Source organism: Chaetodon trifascialis, chromosome 17 (genome assembly GCF_039877785.1).
Source record: "Chaetodon trifascialis isolate fChaTrf1 chromosome 17, fChaTrf1.hap1, whole genome shotgun sequence".
Classification (NCBI taxonomy): domain Eukaryota; kingdom Metazoa; phylum Chordata; class Actinopteri; order Chaetodontiformes; family Chaetodontidae; genus Chaetodon; species Chaetodon trifascialis.
In genome coordinates this window covers 7,602,082-7,623,274 of record NC_092072.1, presented here as the reverse complement: position 1 = coordinate 7,623,274, position 21,193 = coordinate 7,602,082, and the positions used below count along the sequence as shown (strand labels likewise).

The 21,193-nt window shown below is 44.1% G+C and overlaps 1 protein-coding gene across 8 annotated transcripts in view; it reads left to right on the top strand.

Annotated features, from left to right (window-relative positions):
- The window catches only part of rbms3 (RNA binding motif, single stranded interacting protein), a 273,477-nt gene that overhangs the window by 249,164 nt on the left and 3,120 nt on the right, over positions 1-21,193 (top strand). For 5 of the 8 annotated variants that reach the window (XM_070985477.1, XM_070985478.1, XM_070985479.1 and 2 more), the window contains 3 exons: positions 492-542; positions 13,097-13,207; positions 20,718-20,807. In XM_070985477.1, coding sequence (XP_070841578.1) covers positions 492-542; positions 13,097-13,207; positions 20,718-20,807 — 252 coding nt within the window. The remainder of the gene's footprint in view (positions 1-491; positions 543-13,096; positions 13,208-20,717; positions 20,808-21,193) is intronic. The other 3 variants (XM_070985480.1, XM_070985483.1, XM_070985484.1) reach the window with 1 other exon arrangement.

Genomic DNA, 21,193 nt, shown 5'->3' with positions numbered 1-21,193 from the left:
GCCTCTGAGATCCGGCCCACGGAAAAGAATCGGTCTGTCCACGACGTTCAGATTTGTTTTATTCTTTATTTTATTTTTGCTTTTAAATAATAAGCTGTCTGTCCCTCGAATTTTCACAGTCTCACTTCTCTTGCAACAGAACCGGCTTTAATATTATCATCATTACAGAGAAGGAACCCAATTTATGGGCTCTATGCACAAGTCATACTGTTGGCAATAATGAAAAGGCAGGAGGGAGATTTGCTGCCTCCAGACTTTCGGATTCTTTTTGTAATTCTTTGGCACAACTTAATCTGTGTAAAGTTCAGCCATTTTGGTGCATTAAAACCAATGCAATTATTTTAACACCTCCAGACTCCAGAGTATTTGAACATATTGTGAATATTTGAACAGCGTTTATTGCTTTATGTGGGATACTACTTGGATCTGACTAAGATTGAGGAAAATTTATATTGTCACCATCATTTTACACTTTATGTGTTTCTCCTCAGGTCCAGAGTACGTCATGGATGCCTCATCAACAATATGTTATGCAACCTACAGTAAGTACTCTACCATTCACCTGCAGTAGCCCCATTGGGGCCCACCCTTAGCTGGAAATCTAAGGGTTGCCTCCAGTTTCTCCTCTCTGTGCCGTGTTTGGACAGAGCTGTTGAAAGGTTTTAGGAGGAACTCGTTAAATGGAGTTTATTTCATGTCAGAGCTGAAAATAGTTTATAACATGGAGGAATTTTTTTATATTTAGAGCAATACAAATGATTAGAAAAATATATTCTGTCTGGAAAAACCTTTAAGCCACATTCTTCCTCTGGTGCAGGTCAAATGTTAAACCAACTAAATTGCATTCATGCACATGCTATTACAGTACCACATGAGAGCTTGTGATAGCTAAATGATTATGCCACTTTTGTCCTGCAGTTGCTATATGCAGCGCTATAAAAGCATATTATCCCATTCTGATAACCACATGTTTCCATCTTTCCTAAGTATACAAACTCATTTGGTTTTATTTTTTTGGTTGGGACTTTATAGGTGTTGGATGTGCCAGAAGCGATTCAGCTTCATTTACCAGACCACAGCACGATACAGACAGGCCGTAGACTATTGCTCTGGGTTACCAGCCCAGACAGCAGACAGGGAAAAAATTAATATTAATTACATTTAGTTCACCAGCAGCACAGGCCGCCACGGTACAGCTGACGTAGTCGCCTTGCATCCAATCGTATTCGGTCATCCTGGGTGAAGAGTACAGAACATTAGTCTTCTGGAAGTCCAACATCTTGTTTTTTTAGGTCACTCAGTCTGCAAAAACATCCACACTAATGAGTTATTCAAGATTTCTTTTTTTTTTTTCACTGTTAAAATCACATTTTACTATTTTTAGTGAAGTTTTATGGATCCACGTTTTCTGCAGCGTACCAGCAGTATTGTTTGGAATGCATCTCAGATTTGCCTCCATGATGTTGTAGCAACAGAGAGCATTAGCTGTTTAGTAAATTGTTGTAAGGTTGAGCTTTAATTGGTCCTAGCACCGGGAGCGTTCTCGTTTTGTTGCTTAGAGGTCTTCTGCCAGAGGCTTTTATGTTCGCTTTAGGGTTTTTGCGGCCCTGAAGCACATTCAGTGTATGTTGTTGTTCATTCCGAACCAGTCGAGGGCATGTGTTAGATTCTTTACAATCATGGAAGAGTTTCACTGTACCACAGACACAAATTAACTAAATACACTTTTTAAGTGCAAGTGTAAGTCTGCAATGCCTGCAGTACAATACACTGCACAATACAGCGCATTTGGGTATTTCATACAGTAAAGTGCAACAGTGTGCTACTATGAAATGCACTATAATACAGTGCTTAATAGGCATGCAAATATTGTATAGTTTTATTGATGCCATAAGTTATATTCTCTTTGGAAAATAATTTTCAGTTACCTCTAATGAATCGCACCATAATTTAACTCTTTAAATGCTTCAGTTAATGTTATGTTAATGTTAAGTTATGTGGTGAAGTACACATTGTTTATTTAGTGAATATCAACCTGAAATCTTTCTAATAATAATGTATATTAATCAGAAATACTGTACACAGTAATTGCATCTTCAGTTTCAACTGTATTTTTACATTTTTATGAGCTCTTGTCCCTGGAAAATTTAAGGTCATGCTGCAGTTTCTTACATGAATTAATTGTGTGTCCTTTAGCAGCTGTGTTTTTTAGGTCTAAAGCAAATTGATTAAGTCAAAAAATTTGCATTTTAAGATAACCAAGCAGGCAAATTTCCATCTGATGCAAATGTTAACAGGCACCTAAAAAATCAAATTAACTATGAGTTGTTTCTGTCACTACTTTCACTGAAAATGATGTTTGCCTCAAGCAAACCATGGAAGTGTCAACAGCATTGAATCAAAAAGACTGCTTGCGAGTCTCTGTGTCTGACCAAATTGGGAAACACTGGACTCTACAGCTGATGGTCCAGCACTCACTCACTGGAGGAGTGCTCAACCAGCCGCGTGGCTCCCCGCCGTGGTCATTTACCACTCAGTCCTACCCATCTCACTTCCACTCCCGCTGTGGGACAGTGAACATGTAATCTGGGCGCAGCAGGCCACCAGCCAGGCAGACACACACACACACACACACACCACGCCCAGCTGCAGCTGCCCTCCAAGCCGCTCAGTTTGCCTTTCAGCCACGGCGACCTCCTGCCTTTCCTACGAGGATCTTAACCCACCCAGTCTTCTCCTCCCTGACGTTTTTTGCTACCTTCACAGTCAGGGCTGCACTTTCCTGGTGACACTTGCTTTCACACAGGATTAAAGCTAGCTCGCTAACAAGCTAACTATTTTTTCTGCTAACTCCGCCTGTTGTGAGAGTGAGGAAGTGGGTGGTAGACAGTATTACAAGGTGAATGACAAGAATGGGATATCTCAAGGTGTAACTGCTCAGCATGTGCAATGCTGTCTATTTGTATGCTAGTGTGTATCTGCTTATATCTGTATGTGTGTGTGTATTGAGACTTTAGCAATGCACGTGTTTATTTAAATGTACATACCATTTTTCATCTTCTGGCAGTGTCTCAGACTCTCTAGTCATGTGTTGTTATGATTTGCCTTTCAGCATGCAGACAACATAGACAGCCTCATCGACTGTGTTTGTGTAACTGGTCATGTTTATGTGATACATGTTTGTGTGCACATGTACTGCCATATGTGTTCATACTGGTTATTCCCAACCAACCCGTACGGCTGCCTGACGGCCATCCATCTTTGAGCCTTATGTCACGAGGCCTCATGGAGCCGTTGGCAGTAGCCAGTAGCCACATTGTACTGGTGTACATCTCATCATGCCTTTGTGCCAGCAGAAGCCATGTGGCCATACCCATCCCCATGGCCCCGTCCCTATTGTGTTCCAGTGTCTCTCTGTCACCAAACGGCTGCTAGGTGCTAACCCCAGCTGTCACCGCCCTCAGTGGTTAGCTACCAATCTGTCTCCCTTTATGACCCACGCTCATATCCACCACCAGCTACATACAAGGCAGACCACCCGTTGCACTCACACAGCCTGCCATGAGCTCAGTGAATCACATCAAATTAGCCAAGCATGCTAGCTTCAAGAGCTCAGGGGTCTACTCAAAGCATTAAAAACCAATTGATTGTGCTGCAGTTTGGCGGGTCCCACCACGTGTCGCGTGTTAAACCAATGGAGCGTTGTGCAATGGCACTCCTGGTGTCAGGGCAATATGGAGTCAGCCAAGCATGGAAGGGTAAGGGGTCACAGTTAGCCAGTCCAACTGTGCAGAATGGACGAGGATAGATATGGTCTATGTGTGTGTAATGTAAAAATGCATTTGTACAATAACAAGGAAAGGAAAGGAGTCACAGAAGAATAGACTAGCTGTCAAATTAGTTCAATTATCCTTCATTCCAGGCAGCAACCAAGCGTCGCCAGAGACAGATAGACAGTTTACAAAGTACAACTGTAGTTGTACAACACAGCAATTAAAGTAGAAAACATATACAAAAAGGCCACAAGAGTAAAAGTGAAAAGAGTAAAAACAGTTAGCTCAACAGTTAATTAACAGTTACGCTCACTGGAATAACTGCGTATAGTACTGGAATAATAATGTCACAGCTCCACAGTGTCAGTGGAGGTTAAACTGCTGCAGAAGCTTCAGTGGAAGAACAAAGTACTTCAGCGGTACTTGTACTTTACTTGAGTATTTTTGATTTTCTGCTGCTTTATACTCCTTTATACTACAGTTCAGTGGGAAATATTGGACATTTTACTCCACAAAATTTATTTGATAACTATAGTTACAAGTTATTTTGCAAGTAATGCATTAATGCAGCTGAAGAGACTGTTTCAGATCCAAATTCTGACACCTGAAGGAGGACTTTTACAGTAAAACAGGTGCTGAACAGTTAAATCCACTGTAAAAAAAAAATTACTGCAGCAGTTTTTATGTTTATTTGAAGTTACCTGTACTTTTTTCTTGAGCCTAAAAAATCACTCATCCCCTATTAATACCTGCCATGAAAACAATCATGATAAATAGTCTGGGTGAGGAGCTTCCACTGGGATAAAGACCTCGCGTAGAAATTATCTCCTGACCTTAACAGTGTGAAGTAAAGCAGCTCTCACTCAGACATATTTAGCTTGTTTGTGAAACGATGCAAAGGGTCGGTAGAGCTCTACAGTAGACGTAGTTCAGACCTTAATTAGCTGCTGGTGCTGTTAATGCATTGATTTGTGCACTTATTTTGATGTTTTTCTTTATTTCTGCCTCCTGTTGTCTTTGTTAAGTTAAACTCCATTATAAAATGGAACAACTTGAACGAGCGTCCGCTTGTTGCGCAGTAAACAGAAAGCATTGCAGCGTGTACGGCTTCGGCAAAGGTGTTTGTTTATCTGACTAGATTAAGTTTGACAAGTCCATCCATACGAAACTGGACTTCATCCCGCAGAGGAGCCAGCGCTTTGTTAGCAGTAAGAGAGAGTGAGGAGAGAACGGTTTTCAAAATTTGTTTATCCTCAATTAATAGGCGAGATGCACTCAACGTGGAACTTGATAGAGAGTGACAGTGTTTTTTTAAAGTGGACAACTAAATGAGGTTGCAGCTTATTCTTCCAGACATTGGTCTCCTTTCTGTCTTTTTTTCCCCTCCACTTATCATCCTTTCTCTTCCTCTCTCATACTGTCTGTCAGAGCTTCTAACGCTGTGCTCTGTTTGGCAGTTAGGCGTGGGATGTCAGAACAGCACGGACGGTTGCCTTTGGTGCTCTGTTCTGTGGTCGGCGCTACACAAGTCAGCGGACCTCGTACGAGAGGGGAAGAACTGAAGGCCCCAAAAGTCAAACGCTCACATGCAGCTCACGCACAGACGCGCAACTGCCTAAACACACACGCTGTTTCAGTGCAGAAACACGGCCTTAATGGTAAATCTCACTTACATACAGATCATCAATCACACGCGCAGACTCTCAAATTCACTTCACACTGCCAAACAGTGCCGGAGTAGCTGCAGTGCCAGCCAAGCGCGGCATTGCTGTCTTTCCCCATGACTTATCCATCCTCTTTTTTCCCCTTTTCCTTGCTGTGAGCTGTATGTGCTTCAAGTGCGTATTTGCCGAAGTGCATTGGCCCTTACATACTGGAGGTGAATTATTGAATTCCTCTCCGTTGCACCCCAGCCAGTTCTCCCTGGCTCGGGCTTTGAATAGACGCTTGCTGGGCCTCTTAGAATTGAACCATAACTATCTGCCCTCATCGGATGGAGGTGAATCGGCGCACTGTGTGATACACATCTCACCGCCTGACATGAAAAACGCTCGGCGGATTCAGAAGGGGGACATTATGTCGGCCTCATGGATTTGACTGGCGAGGCAGAATTTGAGACGGGGCCACAGTCGTCCTTGAGTTGCTCTCGCTGCTCTTTCTCTCCCCTCTCTATCTTTTCATCCCTCTCTTCCATCCTCACCCCTTCTTTCTATACATCTCCTTCTCACTTCTCCCTGTTTTTGTCCGCCCACATCCCCCCTGCCTCTCTTTATCCCTCTGTCTCTCTCTTCTGTACTGCCCTTTCAAAGTACAACTGCAGCTACTGTGCCGCTGCCAGCAGAAAATCTGTCTGTCTGTTCGGGGTTAAAGTTTCATTCATATAAGAGAGATATTGTTGCAGTGCTACAGGGTGACTGACAGAGAGATTGAGCAGCTGCATTTTCACATAAGCTTCTGGATATTACTTCTAAAAAATTTTGCGATAGTAGCAAAAATACATTTGGAGAGTAAAGCTGATATGCTTTGGTGAACAGGCTTTATTAGCTCGCTGTGTTTTTTTAATTGGATTTCTAATCTTTTTTTTTTTTTTTTTTTTGCTTTTGTAAACAGAGTAAATATTCTGGAGAGACCCTTGCGTGTGAAATGATCCATTTGTCTACAAAAGGCACTCGGAGCATGGTTGATCCGAGCGTGGAGAGGAATGGACCTCCCATGAAGACATGACAAATACTGTTACATGCTTCATCTAGCGCCCTTATCCTCTCGCATATACACACATATGCACACACACACACGCTTGAAATCCATCCAAATGTCTTGTCATCCTCAATGAGGACAAGATAATTTTTAATTTTTGATAATAACCTCATCACTTTTAATCATAAAGTCATAAAATCATAGGTCATAAAAGGATCAAATTAATAGTTTGGATCTCTCTCTTACTCACAGACGCACATACACTGATGCCTGCACAACAGAGCAACATCACATTTTGACCCTTAATTGTAGCCTCACATTTCAACTGGTTTGATTTTAAAAAATGCTGATTTCAGTGCTAAAACATTTCCCTTTAATTCAGTCTGCATCCTCTGAGATGTCGCGCATGATTGACAGACAAATGAATCAATAAGCGGAAGGAGACCGATCCATCACTCCTCTTGTTTTCATTTCATTGTGGAGGACAAATAGATACACAGTAGATAAACATCTTTGCCAGAGGTGAGAAATCCTTCGTCGGTGTCTGGCTCTACATGTTAATCTGTGAACCTACATTGCTGTGGCCCCTCAGCTGCTTCGTTTTCACACTAACGATCCCCCTTTTTCCCTGTAGGTTCCAGTCAGGTTCGCAATTAAGCTTTTGAAAACCCTTAAAAAATGAGATTTAAGCATGATGGCGAAGGCCATGATAAGCCGCTATCTGCATCAATGTCATCTTGAGGGGCTTCATTCATTGCTATTCATCACTGTGCACTCTTATTTCTCTGCTGCTTTATTTGGGTAAAATGAGCTTTTCACCTTCCTGCCTTAGTCTATGACTCGCTGAGTCTGTGTTGGTAATAGTAGGGGAGCCCTGGCAGTCTGTTAGCCCCAAGGAGGGATCCGTGCTGCGGATTAGAGCGAAAGACCCGAGATGCTGCCTCTCTTTTTGGGCTTACCCGAATAGAGAGGTGCCTGAGGGCATCTGGAAACTGTGGTCACAGTCGAGGTAGGCGAGTGCAAAGTTAACGGTGGCTATTGTAAAGCGTAATAGAGCACCAATACAGAGGAAGACAAATAAGCGCACATATGCACACATTCAGATCATGCAGGAACATATAAATAAAGATGAAAAAGGCATACACACACACACACACTATCTACAGCAGTAGCTTGTGTGATTTTGTGGATACAGTTTCATTGCCTGCAGTATTTACCCTTCAGGTGGGCAGGGCTGTAGTATTAGAGGTCCCTGGCATTCTCTACTGTATACAGTTACCAGTCAATCACCAGCAGATGTTCTATAACACCAGGCTTTCCAGACCAATAACAACGGAGTGAACAAGCTTAGTGTGTGTGTGTGTGTGTGTGTGTGTGTGTGTGTGTGTGTGTGTGTGTGTGTGTGTGTGTGTGTGTGTGTGTGTGTGTGTGTGTGTGTGTTTCACTGGAGATGGAGAAATGTCTATGCAGTACTGAAAGTCCTGTGGCGTGCAGCCACAGCACCTCTGCATGTATCCTGCAGCGTGCGTGTCACATCCACCCTGACATAAAACAAGCTAACACACACACACACACACACACACACACACACAGACACCGGCATCAGTATCCAAACCACAGAACCTCACATGGAGAAACCAACTGTCAAACACAGTGAGGAATGTGTTGAGTCAAACACTTCACGTGGACGACACAAATGATGCTTTGTGTGAGCGGAAGACTCAGGAATACAGCCTCTGCCATTGTTTGACGTTTCTGAGGCTTTTAATGTGCCCCTCCCGTCCATTTTCTTCCAATTTTCATATTTCACCTCACGTCAAGAAAGAAACATTCGCTATGAGGACGTTTCATTGCTCACATCCCGGCCTTACCAGGCTTTTTAGTGGTTTTATGTACAATGTCTGAACAGTACAGTGCGCTAGTTTCCTTTATCCAGATGCCTTCTTGACAGCAGTGAAACATCAGGGTCTACGAGGTGAAGATCGGTGTGTGAGCTTCTCTTTGTGGCCTCAGGCTGTTTTCAGTCAGCGTGAGGGCATTGCCACCGCCTGAAGGTAGTGATATATCAGTACCAGTTTGAGGCAACTGCGTAGATAGGCAATAATGTTGGATATTATTACCTGTAGCGGCAATAGAGATGAGCAATATGGCTAGCTGAAGGGATGCTCTGTTCGGGTTTTTTAGCACTGATACTGATCGCAGTTTTAAAGTCATGAGAATCAGCTGATCCGAGTTTACTGGCAGCTTCTGCAGAAAAATGTTTTCCTCGATTCTGAGGTGTTTTTTTTTCCCCTATAAACTGATACACTGTGAGTCCATTTTGAAGATAACTGTCTGTTTACTTGAGCAGAGCTTTCATGGTATGTCCTAATACCTTGTTACACCCTCCAAAATGAGCAACTTTGTTCTTTTAATTCTTAACTACCTGCTTTACGGAGCAGATTTGAAACAAAAACACACAATGCAGCATCCCAGTTGTTTTGGAATCAGAGTCTCATTGTCAAAAGGCAGCATCTTACATTTGCATTCACAAAACTTCGATGCAGCAAGAAACCAAAGACTCGGTTCTTCCAGCCCAACTGTAGCCACTGAGACACGCTGCCTGCTGGACAGCGTGAGCAGACCTAGACAGGAATGTGGAGCGTCACATGGTGGAGATGCTTCGGCCGTAATGGATCAGGCAGTAAAAACACTTCCTGTCTATGTGACATTTATGTATTTGCAAACGTAATGAATATCAGCTGATACCGATCAGCACTCCATCAGCGTTGCTGTTTACTTATAATGAGTGGCCATTAGAGAGCACGGCTGGCTTCAAGGTTTTTTTACAAGATTTCTTATTTACTGTACGTTGTCTCAGGTCGTTGAGTGTATATCAGCGTATTTAACAGCCGGGGAGCTGATATCGTCTGCCTCCTGTCTAAAGCGGGATCAATACCATTTTAAGCAAGATGGGCTTTTTTTCATAGACACACGCACCAAAACACAGGCATGCATTCTGAGATCATCTGTAAACATCATCTCATGGATTTGTAACAGATACGTCTCTAGTTTCCATTATTTTGCGCTTTCTCGCTCGCTCTCTCGCTCACAGAGGACAAATCAAAAATATATATTGTCTATTTGTGTCAGTCTCTTTCCCATTTTCTCCTCTCTCTAGTCTGTCCGTGGACAGACACGACATGACAGACATCCACACGCACGCACACACACACACACACACACACACACACACACACACCCCCTCTCTCACAGACACTCAGTCTCACAAACACAGAAAATCGAAATCACAAATCGGCTTAACTCTCCCTGACACGTCTGTGAATTAAGCCTTTCCGTTGCTCTCCCTTTCCCATCATAAAGGCATTGTCAGAGGCTGAATCGGTAACAGGTAGCCCACAGCTCCTGCTGCTCCCCTCTCGCTCCTCTCTTTCTCTTCCCTTCTCTCCTCCTTGCCTTCCCTTTTTCTTCTTTCTGCTTCTTTGTCTTCTCTCGCTCTCTGCCTGTGTGTCCCTCAGCCTCCTCTCTCCACTTCTCTCTCCTCCCTCTCCTTGTCCGTCTCCTCTCGCTCCTGTCTTCCTCGTGACCTCCATCAGCTCTCTCCTTAATCATCCCTCTCCTGTCCTCACGCAGTCTTTCTGTCTGCCTCCTCATTTCCCTTCTCCTTTACCTTTTTCGCCCGTCACAGCCAGTGATGAAAAAGAACTAAGTACTGGGTATTTTCTTTTACTTTTTTTTTGCTGCTTTAAAATTCAACGTCCAAACATTTCAGAGAGAAATATTGTGCTTTTTAAGCGTCCTCTAAATTTATGTGACAGCTATAGACACAAGTTACTTTGCAGGTTCAGATTTTTTTATGTATTTGTGACACTTAGTTTCACATTGAGGTATTGCTTCAGAAAGGGGTCTGCACTGGGTTGCACCAGCTGTCACTATGTTTGTGTGTAAAGTAGCCAGTAGCTAGTTTCAAACTCGTGATTTACTAAAACATGTTGCACCATTAGGAGTCCCTCTCACTTCTCCCTGTAAGAAACATGTAATGTGTAAATCATTTGTAAATAAATATGTGCATTGCTGTCCAATCAAGAGAAAAGACACAAGCTATGCTAACAGAAAGTCAATGTAGCATCATGAATTGTTTAAAAAAAACTCATAAAAATAGCATTTTTTTGGTCGGTCAATGATATATTTTAGTAGCTAAGCCTTTAGATTGTGTTATTTCTATTATATGCGTACATGGAGACATATGTGTTTCAGAATTAATAGCATGGGTGCAGTTTATAATGAGAGTGAAACGTGGTTGTGCTAATCTAAAGCAGGGTCCAGAGCAAAGATTTACGACGAGACGCGAACCTTAACCGTTTTAGAACGTTGCAGGAGCAAGTTGCACCTGCTTCAACAGCCAATCAGCTCATAGCGAAGTCAGGTCCAAACTTGTCAGCTGGTCAAAAAGACCACAATTTCTCTACACGACGAAACCGTTCAGGGAATAGACGAGAGAGAATGACAAAAGAGAAGACATCTCCTGTCTCAAGTACAGTTTGTCTAAACTCCCTGCAGTGGCTCTAAAGTCTCATCCCTCTTGTTTTTTTTTTTTATATCCTTGCCTTTTCATCAATACTAGACGAACAGCTATAGCAAGTAACTCACTATCACTTCATTCATATATTCAGACGCTACAAATTATATCCAGCTGTGTTGGGAAGTTGAAAACCCAGCACTCATAATTTCTCGACTAGTCACACTGGTGTAAAAAGGCAGTTTTTTGGGATGTTTCAGAACGGCACAATGCAAGTTTCAACTCATCTCGTCACCAATCTGCATGTATTCCTTTCAGGGTTTGTGTAGCCCCGACATTCACCAGCAAGATAAGGGTAATTGTGTACACCCTGAGAGGCAAAACTCAGGGCAAAAAAGTCAAATTAGGCCAATAAGTTGGTGTGGTGCAGCCGTCTTAATTAAGTGATGTGTATGTCTCCACTTAGGAGACGCTTTCGACATTGTAACGAGGCGAAGTTTGACCTCACAAAGAACTGGTGCAGCTGGAGTACTTCTTCCACCACTGATCTCAGCATTCGACTCAGTCTTTTTGTGCTGAGGTGAAATTCCGGGAAGGATCACATGAAGCTTGCATATCGAGTGGGAGAGGGAGGAGAGTGGGAGTTCGCTGTGTTGTGAATGCAGGGAGTAGACAAGCAGAGCGATTCTGACAGGCTGTGTCTGCACAGTTTGTTCTCCAATAGGCCCACACAGAGTCACCAGTGGGGTGCGCACATGAACACGCTCGCATACTTTATTGGAGCCGCACGCTCGCGTACGCGCACGTAGACACTGTCGGTCTCTTTCACACTCGTGCACAGATGCTGTTACACACAGTGCGTTGCACTTTTACAAACGCACATAAACACCCTCGCAGCACAGACGCGCACAAAGTGAGAAGAGAGGCGAGGAAAAGGGCTCGGTTTTGAATGCGTCCCTCCCGAGGCCTCAGTGCTGGGGAAATGGAGCTATCATGACAAGGGATGAAAGAGCAACAATGGTTTCATCACTTTGCCTCATGTTCCACTGCACCGTGAAAAAGAAGCTTCTAGTGTTCTCATCCGCCCGTTAGGGAAAACATGCCGCGCATTATACCAAGAGTGGAGCGAGTGAGCGAGCGAGAGACGGCGAGGGAGGGACAGAGAGAAAGCGTCCTCTCTCAGCGATCAATGAACCGCACAAGCCCATATTGTTGATACATCAGCAGCAGATATTGATGATTTTGATGGACCAAAAACAATAGCATGTATCGATTTTGACAATGTCCCTGTGTTTTGTTGCTGTTTATTGACACTGTCCCTTGTCCCTTCTTCTTCTTCTCTGGCTGCCTTGTCCTCGTCTCACCCCCGCCTGAGCCCCACCCTTCACTTTTCCTGTTTTTCTTGCTTTGGTGATATTATCTCTTTCCCCCGAAGTTTCTCCTTCCTGTCCTCCCGCTTATTTTCCCTTTCTTCTTCTCCTTTCTAACCTGGACTCCCTGCCTGGCCACCCTCAACCACCACGACCCCGAATCTCCATCCTCCCTCACACATATCCTCTGGTTTATAATCTACGTCCTCCTGCTGGATATACCTCCTCTCCCTCATTTGGCTTATTTTCTGATATTCATGTTTGGTTTGATGTTTTCTTTATTTTGTTTTTTTAAAGGACTTATTACAATTAAGTGAGATTTGGCAGGAATGGAATAAGTGCGCTTTCATTAGTGTATAATCACCTGACAAAAAGCACTGAGTTACCTTAGAATGAGCTCTTTATATCTACAGAGGGTCCACAGAGTCCGCCATGTTGCACCGCCATGTTTCTACAGTAGCCCAAAACAGACAAAGCAAACACTTGCTCTGGAGAGAGAGTTTTGCATGTTTCTGGAGTTTCTCTGCAGCATTGGAAAGGGAGGGGTGAGGCAAGGGGTATTCATTTGGACGCAATCTGCAACCTCACCACTAGATGCCGCTAAATCCCGCACACTGGTGCATTAATCTTTTACATGAAGGACTGTCAAACACTTAATGGAAGCTAATAAGAATCTTCATCATTTCCTTCTTTCCCTTCATCTCACCTTTTCTTTGTCTTGTCTCTCGTTTCACCAGGGTGCAGTGATCACGCCAGCCATGGACCACACTATGTCCATGCAGCCTGCCAGCATGATGGGCCCTATCACCCAGCAGATGAACCATCTGTCCCTGGGCACCACAGGAAGTGTGAGTAGTCCCTGGCTGTGCTACAGTGAACCACGCACGTGACACAAACACAAGCTCGTCTCGTTGCCACAGAGTCCAGATGAGAGAACCTCCAAGCTGATTAAAAAAAAAATGCTGATACACTCATCTTGGCCGTCTTCAGCTGTTACCGTGCCATCATAGCAGAAAGCTTTACGAGCAGCAAGGTGGTGGACTTTCCCATGCTGCGCACAAGCTGCACTGTCTGACACAGTAGATGGACACACTAATCGGGGCTGGAAAGAAACCCTATTATGCATGTTTTTTAGGACACACATCGTGTTGTTTGCAGGTGACAGTGTGCACAAAACAGACGTATTCTGCCACCAGCAGCTGAACATTGTGCTGCTACCATCAACCACGACTCACACAGTTCAATAGCAGTTTAAGTGACACTGCTTTGTCATCAGGGAGATATTTACAGGCATCTTTTATCTGTCCTCAAATGGCCCTGTCTTATCTGTAGGTACTCTTTTTTTACAGCTGTTTTGCGATTGTTGATATGTGATTTGTTAATGTGTTTTTTATGTGATCAGTTTACTGCTAACAAGGGCAGCCATTGTACTAGCTGTCTGAGGCTGATTTGTTGGCTAGCACAACGTTCATGGTACCCATTACTTTACTGTTGTGTATTTTACTCTTTTTGCTTTTACTGTGTGTGTTTACTAGATTGATCGCTGTGTTGTAGTGCCTATGGGGACCTAATCTTTCATTGCTAATACTCCCTGACACGAGGGACAGCGTACCTAATTTCACAATAAGTCTACATTTTTATGAATTCATTTTAAAGTAGCTTTGGTCTAACTCTTGTTTATGGCATCTTTTTGTCATCCACTACTGCATTTTTATAAAGTAAACCTCAAAGAGACACACATACAGCACACAGATAGTGACTGTGCTCTTTTAGTAATGACACAAACACAAAGTTATCAAAGATCAAGTCAATTTTATGCAGGTTTAGTGAATTCAAATACAATAATAATAATACTCTTTTGTAGAAACCATTAATATGGAAAGCACACTGACCAGTTTCATCATAATGCATTATTTGTTAGATTGATAGAGGGCTAGTTTCAGTTTTGTGGGGGTCAATAAACACATGACTTTGTTGTGTCCCCTATTGTTTCATTCCATACCTACGCCCCTTACAGCAATGGATACCCAAACAGAACAAATATTCATCGAAAGGCTCACTTTTTATTTTTAGCCAGCTTTTAAGAGTCGAGACAGAAAATGAAACTCTGAGAAAGAAAGCGGCAGGTGTCCATTACACAGTTGGTGTGGGTCAGGAGGACCACGTGGAGGCCTTTTATCTTTGGAGAACATTGTTCATTTACTTCAAAAACAAAGTACACATTGAGTAAGAGATGGATTTTACATTTCCTGTCAAGAAAGCCTGTCGCCACATGTGCTCTGCCGTGGATCTGCCATATCATTTGTTTTACACTGCATGCATTCGCCGCCAGATATTGAGAGAGCATATTTCCTCCCTGATCTTTCACATTAAACAGATTTCCTGTGAAGCTTAACAGTGTGACAGAGCTCTCTATTCTGCACCTTCGTCACTTTCACCCTCTAATATCTGTTTCTCTCACACACTTTCTGTCTCCCTCACTCTCTAAATCACACATCGAATCTATCACTCCATCGGTTTTCTTTATTCCACGCACACACTCGCTTACAGTCGCCGCCCCCTAAACCAGGAACTCCCCCCTGTTTCAGGATCAAGTCGACTTAAAGGTGTCACACGGCTCTGAAGCCTGACTTCCTGCCCTAACCCTGCTGCCCTGGGGGCAGGCGAGCAGGCAGCTTTGCTGAGGCACTACGTTTGATCTGTGTGTGTGTTTGTGTGTGTGTATGATTGAAACAGTGCTGTATTGTACAGTTACCCATGTGTTTCCAGGTGAGCTGTCAGCGACTGTGATGCCATGTTGGCTCTGTCAGGAATGCCCCCACCCTAATCTGCCCCAGCTGTGCTAACAGCCAGGATTAGAGACAGGCTAATCTATGATGATGGCTTCTGATGTTTGATGGGTTGTATTAAAGTAGAAAGTGGGTTAAGGCACTCTCTCTCTCTCCATTTTTCATTTCTGGTTACTCTCGATGCCTCTCCCCTTTCTGCCTGCTTAGCTTTCCTGAGGCGAAGTGCTGTGTAGCATAACTTCTCAATGGCTGAGCTGCACACACGGCATGCCACACTTGATCATCTATGGGAATTGAGATATGTTTCCTTTAACTCTTATTCTTCAGCCAGATGTGAAAGTCCTTTCATACTGCCTGTTTGAGAAAGCCTGTTAAAAGAGGGGTTAGGAACCAAAATCTGTAACTATCCGTGTAGTAAACTGGACTTGACACCACATACTCTTTAAAACGCATTCCTCATGTGTACACGCATATGGTGAGGTTGTTTTGATTGCCCCCACTGGCCGCATGACTTAACCTTCACCACAGAAGAGCACCTGCCATGAGTAACATCTCCAAAGTCAACAACTTATCACGACGGCCTCTGGCTGCCGAAGCAGAAGCCACACCTCAGAATACTCTTGGCTGTTCCAGGGCTCTCTGTGGCTGTTTGTGTATGGCTGTGGCTTTCTTCTTCTCTCCAAGAAAAGAACCAAATGTTCCCGGTCCGCCCAAGCTGCGACACTGGTGCGGTGACCATAGCTTTCCGAGAACGTCGTGTTATTTTGCAGCGAGGATCGGCGTGGAGGGTTGAGCCTGTTAAAAAGGAGTGGAGAGGAAAACCTCGCTTCGTAACGAGGGAGCATGGATCGGTGCCGTCTGATGGTCACTTCGTTGGAATTCAGCTCCTTCACCAGAAAATGTTCTGCTCAGTTTGGTGACTGTCTAACTTGAACAACTTGATTACAGAATGCTAAAGAACCTCAGGCTTCCTCTTTATGGATGGCACACATAAACATGCCATCCATGCTCCTCGCTGATTTAATTTACCACGTTTGGTGCATATCTCCCTCTTACTGATTTATTTACCATCTTCGAGCTCTCACCAGTCGACAGTCGTGCCTCGTGTTTGCTCGCGTCAGTTGCTGTGCGTGTGTGGATGTGCATATGTCATTTTGGCGTTGGTGTGTGTTTGCACGCACGTCTGCGCCTGCGTCTGTGTGTGAGCGACACAGTGTTTGACATGACAAGAGGTGACCTTCCCTCTGTGTTCTCCATCCTATTCCTGTCATGGCATGTAGAACCCAGGTCTCTGTTGTCATGGTGACAGTGGTGATTGACAGCTTCTCTGTCCCTGGAAGACAGATTTGTGTGAAGCACTTTCCTCTATTATCTGGGCTGTTTCCCTTGGTTTTCTGTGGGGAAGTCTGAGTACAGTGTGTTATTCTACATTTCCATAACCGTGCATGGCTATATTTAACCTTTACTCAGCCGGGGTAAGTTGGCTGAGCATGCACTCTCTTCTCTTATAGCTTCTCTTTCAAACAGTAACACATGTTGACATGATTCCCAGTACCACTGAGCACCTTGTATGTTTTTTTTTTTAAATTTAAAATGCATTTCGAATCTTTTTAAGGGCTCGTAGCCAAGACCTCTGGTGCAAGAGTTGTGCCGCTCTTGAATGAATTTTCATGTTCTGAAGTTGAAGTTTGTGCCCTAACTTTTAAGTTTTGTTCTGAATCTAAATTGAGCTCTGAATATGACCTTAATTCTGAATGTGAATTACATGTTAGCATTAAAAGCTTAAGCTTAGAAGTGAACACCATTCTCTGCAATGCAGTCAAACTCTGCAACTCTGAGCCTTGATTATAAATAACAGCAGTAACTCAGTGGTACAGTTAACTGTTTACTGTACGCTCTCGAAAGCAGATTTTCTAGTGTTTTAAATTAAAGCTGCGCCAATCAATATTTTTAAATTAACAGTGCTGTACTGTTTGCTTCATTATCAACGCTCTGATCAACCTTGTTTCCAGCTGCAGCAGTCAGCTGTTTTCTGAAATTAATAAATAAATAAAGCTTGCCAGCACCAAATGGCAGAGAGATGAAGTTAGCGACAAGCTGTGGAGCATTTAGCAGCAACAGAGCCAGATATTTCCCTCAGGTCAAGGCCACACCAGAGCTAAAAGGAGAGTGAATATTGAACTTAGATTCATAAGGTAGCCAGTAATATGACACCAAATGAATCCTAATCTTGCTCAGTACCTGCTGAATGTGTAAACAGGCAACTGTTTACTGTTAACACACAAGAGTTGGGACGCCGTGTAAAGCATAAAAAAAACTGAATGTGATCATTTGCTAATGCTTTTTGACATATCTTCAATTGTAAACAGTTATGTTTAATGTTTTACCTCATCAGCTTCATTGATTTTTGTAAATATATGCTTATTGTGAATTTGATGCCAGCAACACGTTTCATAAGTCCACATATCAGAAAATCATGTGAAACCATTGGCAGGACAGTTAACGTGTCAACCAGGTTCATCCTTCTGCAGGTGCATGACGGGACCCACTCTTAAAAAAACTGGTCCAAAGTGCTACTCTGGGTACCTTTAATACTGAAGTAGTAAATAGTACAGTGATATACTGTAAAGGCCTGCTGATAAAAATGTGTTTAAAGAAGAGATTAAAAAGACGACACTGATTTTGCTTGTATAAATCTCTGCGGGCGGGGTGTTAACAAAGCCTGCGGGCCAGGATATGGAGGGCTTTTCATGGTGAAGTGCCACAGCAATGTGATTCACAGCCGCTGGTGTGCAAACTCCAATAGCTTCCATCGTGTTGGGGCCCCAATGCTAAGATCAATAGTCATCAGAGCCCATCCCCACACTTCTCTGCCATTAATAACCTACACTGAGAGGCTGCTCTCGCCTTGACCAACTGTTATCCTCCACCTTCCACATGATGCGAAAGAACAGCATGTCAACGCAGCGGGGATACCCACATGTCGAGTGACAGACATGGAGGTGGATGATTTATGTGAACATATAAACATGCTGTGCTGCATTCCATCTGCGCAAGAACTATGATTTCTAGAGAAAATCGTGTTCGCGTGCAAAGCTGGAAGCAGAAAGTGCCCTATCAGGCTTGTACCCACCAAACATAAATTGTCATAAGCGGCGCAGTGCATAAGCCCAAACCACTGTGGTACCAGAGCGGTTCTGTCTATGCTATGGATTTTCATCCTTGCATTGCTGCATTGCGGTCTGACTTTATACTGTAGTTATAGGTGTATGTTATAGAGTCATGGTGGAGAAGAGACTTAAGGAGTCTACTCACACCAGCCTCGTTAAGGAGCTATTCAGGCCTCCCATTCTTCAAACATACGCACACGCCATCTGTTCCGGGCGCAGATGTGTGTGCATGTGCATAGATATGTGTGGCTGACTGTGTGTGCGACTCTGAGAGAAACACCATTTATTGCCAATTAGGGATGCTTTATATTGCCCAAACCTGTCCCCTGACTATGGGCAGGGAGGTATTAAAAGAGTTGAATTTGGACAAAAATCATCTTTATCACCATAGCAACCCAATTCACCGTAGCCAGGCTTGACATCCCCCTGACTTGTCACAGTAGCGACTGCAGAAATATGCCCTGCTCAACCTGCCACATTAAATAGGTTAACTAATGGTTATGGTAGAGGAAGAAATCTTATCTTATTAAATTTTCTTGTTAAATCTAATTTAAATTCCTTCTGCAGTCCTGCAGAGAAATATAACATTTCAAATGGACATTCTCCCTTTGACAGGGAGATTTTGATATAGCTAATTATCTCCTGCTTCCCTTCATTTGCTTTCAAGCAGCCCTCACAGGTGAGTTGGCTGAATAAGTTAATGGGAAGGGGAGGCGAAGACAAAAAGTCCCGAGGAAAATTGGTATGCATGGTTTCGATTCACCGGGGAGAAGGTCACTTCAACAATCTGATCGGCCCTTTTAGACGATAGCAGGTTGAGAGAGAGGGAGGGAGGGAGAGCGAGTGACAGGAAGGTGAGAGGGAAGAAGGGATGACACAGAGAGGTAATGTGGTAATGTGTCAGGAAGTCTGGATATGCCACCTCACCCCATCCTGAGTGTGACAGCCCTGGAGGTGTGATAACCTTAAATTCACACGTGCGGACCCACACAGTCATACGAACGCACACTAACATCCATCCCAGGGCATCCTCCTGGCCATGTGTAGCGACGGTGGGGGAGTTAATCACCCATGTCCATGGCCTTTAGCTGCTCTCATTAGCGGTGAGCGGTGGAGCCGTACCCGATCCATTAGCAACGCTGCCGGTAATGACACTTCACCAGCACCGCCGGGCCCACGGCCAAGAAAGGCTCCGCAGCCCGGCACAGCCCCTCCATTACTGCCTCCTACTGCATACTGCCGCCACGCTTTTTAGCACTGGCAGGGAGACTGAGAGGCGCGAGAAAAAATAAGATGGAAAGAAAGGGATTGTACTTCCCTTTTTCCTTGGTCCGGAAAAGCAGCAGGAAGACGAGGAGTGGCAGAGAGGCAGCCTGGTGGCTTTTATCTGGGATCACATCCGTTTGCGCTGTACTGCAGCATTATCGTTCCAAGCCTCTTTGTCTTTGTCTGTCTCTCACAGCCACACACACGCACACACACACACACACACACGCACACACACACACACACACACACACACACACACACACACACACACACACACACACACAGACATGTATGTATGTTCCCAACACACAGCTGCACGCAGGAGAACACATGCACTCCATCCACATGCACAGTTGGACAGACGAATTGTGATAAGTCTTCTTTTTATGCACAGGCATGTGCTAATTAAAAAGAAGCACACACACACACACACACACACACACACACACTGGCAAAGCAGGCTTACAATGGCACACGTGTTCACCAGCACACGCACACACCACATGCATTCGCAGCGCGTCCCAGAGAAAGCCTCACACAAAGTGCCGTGTCCTCATTCATATTGCATGTGAAAGCCCCGTGGCTGTCATGTAACTGAACTTATGTCACGTCTGTAAAATGGCCATCATGGAGTGAGCTAGCACCAAGTTAAAAGCCAGGGCAAGCACGACTAAAGGAATATAGGCCACAGGCAACCAACCTCCCGCCTTCCCTTTCCTCTGTGTCTCTCGGCTTTCTTTTTATTTTTTTTATCTTCTCAGCTGTGGCCTGGTGCATTTGCCTGCCTGTGAAGTTTTGGTAGAACGGCAGGACATCTCTTCCTCCTCCTACTCTTCTGTCTACCCCTCGTGCATCTCCTCTGCTCTGCTCTGCTCCGTTGAGGGTGCACACATATTCTTTTAGCGCCCTCCAAAGGATGCTGAGGGCACAGCAGGCTCACGTTCCCAATGGTTTCAGGGATAATTGCAGTGAATGAGACTTTCAGGGAATAATGATATCATTGTGAAGTCTTTCTTGTCCTGTTTTTGACTGGCGTTTGGTGTATATTATGTGTTGTGTCTGTGTATTGTGATGACGTGGAGTATGGGCAAAGATTTCTGATATATGTATGTCTTTTGTTTTTGTTGCAGTACATGACTGCTGCAGCTGCCGCGGCGCCTATGCAAGGGACCTACATTCCCCAGTACACTCCTGTGCCTCCAACAGCCGTCCCTGTCGAAGTAAGACTCTCCAACATGCACACATTACTTACCAATAACAAAAGCATCTCTCTGTGTTTACCCAAAGGAGGACATTATTAACCCTGACAGCCCACTCGCTTACACCCACGCGCTCCCACTTCATCCATTTCTAAACCTGCTCGCCACATCAACAGATCAAAACAGTCATTAAATAGACAGATTACATTTGAAACACGCTGTAAATTGCTCTTATTCTCTCTAAACTAATGGCCTCGCGCCACCAGCGGGGATGAAAACTGCAAGCAAAGCAGGATGAGTCAGAAGTTTTATAGTATTTGGGAAAGACATTTGAAGTGCGGTGCAGACTTTGTCACTTCTTCGGCGGCTGTCTCAGCTCCTGGCAGGTTCGGGCAGTCCAGCCTGAG